At 53.7% G+C, this 1,191-nt stretch overlaps 1 protein-coding gene across 1 annotated transcript; it reads right to left on the bottom strand.

The window, feature by feature from the left end:
* OR10Z1 (olfactory receptor family 10 subfamily Z member 1) lies at positions 1–942 on the bottom strand. Its single transcript, XM_072814483.1, has one exon. It carries the CDS (start codon positions 940–942, stop codon positions 1–3), a length of 942 nt encoding a protein of 313 aa, XP_072670584.1.
* Positions 943–1,191: the final 249 nt, after the last annotated feature.

The following is a 1,191-nucleotide window of genomic DNA, read 5'->3' as shown; positions in this document are numbered from 1 at the left end:
TCATCCTCTACCCAGCAATTTTCCTCGGAAGGCACTTCTCAGGGCTGTCTGCACAGCCCGATTCCTTAGACTGTAAACAATGGGGTTGAGGAGGGGAGTCACCACGGTGTAGGTGACAGCAATAAGCTGATCTCGCTCCAGAGAGTAACTGGCTTTGGGCCTCAAGTACATGAAGGAGGCACAGCCATAGTGCACAATGACCACGGTGAGGTGCGAGGCGCAGGTGGAGAAGGCCTTCTTCCGCCCCTTGGCAGAGGGGATCCGCAGTATTGCTGTCAGAATGTAGGCATAGGAGATGGTAATGGAGCAGAAAGAGACCAGGAGGACCAGCAGGCTAAGGATGAGGATGCCCAGCTCACTTGGCCCCGTGTCCCCGCAGGCCAGGCTCAGCACTGGAGGCGTGTCACAGAAAAAGTGCTGGATCTCGTGGGAACCACAGAATGGGAGTTGGAAAATGACCAGTGTCATTCCCAGCCCAAAGAGATATCCAGTCAAGAAGGAGGTGCCAACCAGCTGGGCACAGAAGGTAGGATTCATGTGGCTGGTATAGTGCAGTGGGGCACAGATGGCCACGTATCTGTCAAAGCCCATGACAGCCAGAAGGAAGCAGTTGGTACAGGCCCACGAAGCGGAGAAGAACATCTGGGCAGCACAGCCCTCATAGGAGATGGCCTGGCTCCCCATGACCAGGCTGGAGAGCATCCAAGGGATGATGCCCAGTGTATAACAGGTCTCAGAGAAAGACAGAAAGGAAAGGAAGAAGTACATGGGGCTGTGCAGATGGCTGTCCAGCCGGATGACTACGATAATGAAGACATTGCTGGTCAGGGTGACAAGATACAGGGAGAGGAATAGTGCAAAGAGCAGGAGCTGCAGCTCCCCAAAGCTGGAGAAGCCCAGGAAGACGAATCCCCTCCAGATGGTTGCATTGGCCTGTCCCATCCTGAGTGGCACCCCGGGAGACGTGCTGCTCCCTTCCACCTCGCCGGCAGAGGCCTCGCTTCTTTAGGAAGGCGGGTGAGGTGGATTCTCATATCCTTGTGCCTGTTGTAACTCAATAAGAAAGCTCTGATTTTGATCACAACCAAACCTCAGAAATTTATAGCATTAGCCACACACATATGGATCCGTTCTCACACGCATACAGGTACGTGCACAGGTACAAAGACACACACGACTCTACATACATAC

Source organism: Canis lupus, chromosome 38 (assembly GCF_048164855.1).
Source record: "Canis lupus baileyi chromosome 38, mCanLup2.hap1, whole genome shotgun sequence".
Lineage (NCBI taxonomy): Eukaryota > Metazoa > Chordata > Mammalia > Carnivora > Canidae > Canis > Canis lupus.
This window is presented reverse-complemented; position numbering and strand designations above follow the sequence as displayed.

Coding starts and splice junctions, on each gene's coding strand:
- OR10Z1 (XM_072814483.1), bottom strand. CDS start 942: ATGGGACAGGCCAATGCAACCATCTGGAGGGGATTCGTCTTCCTGGGC.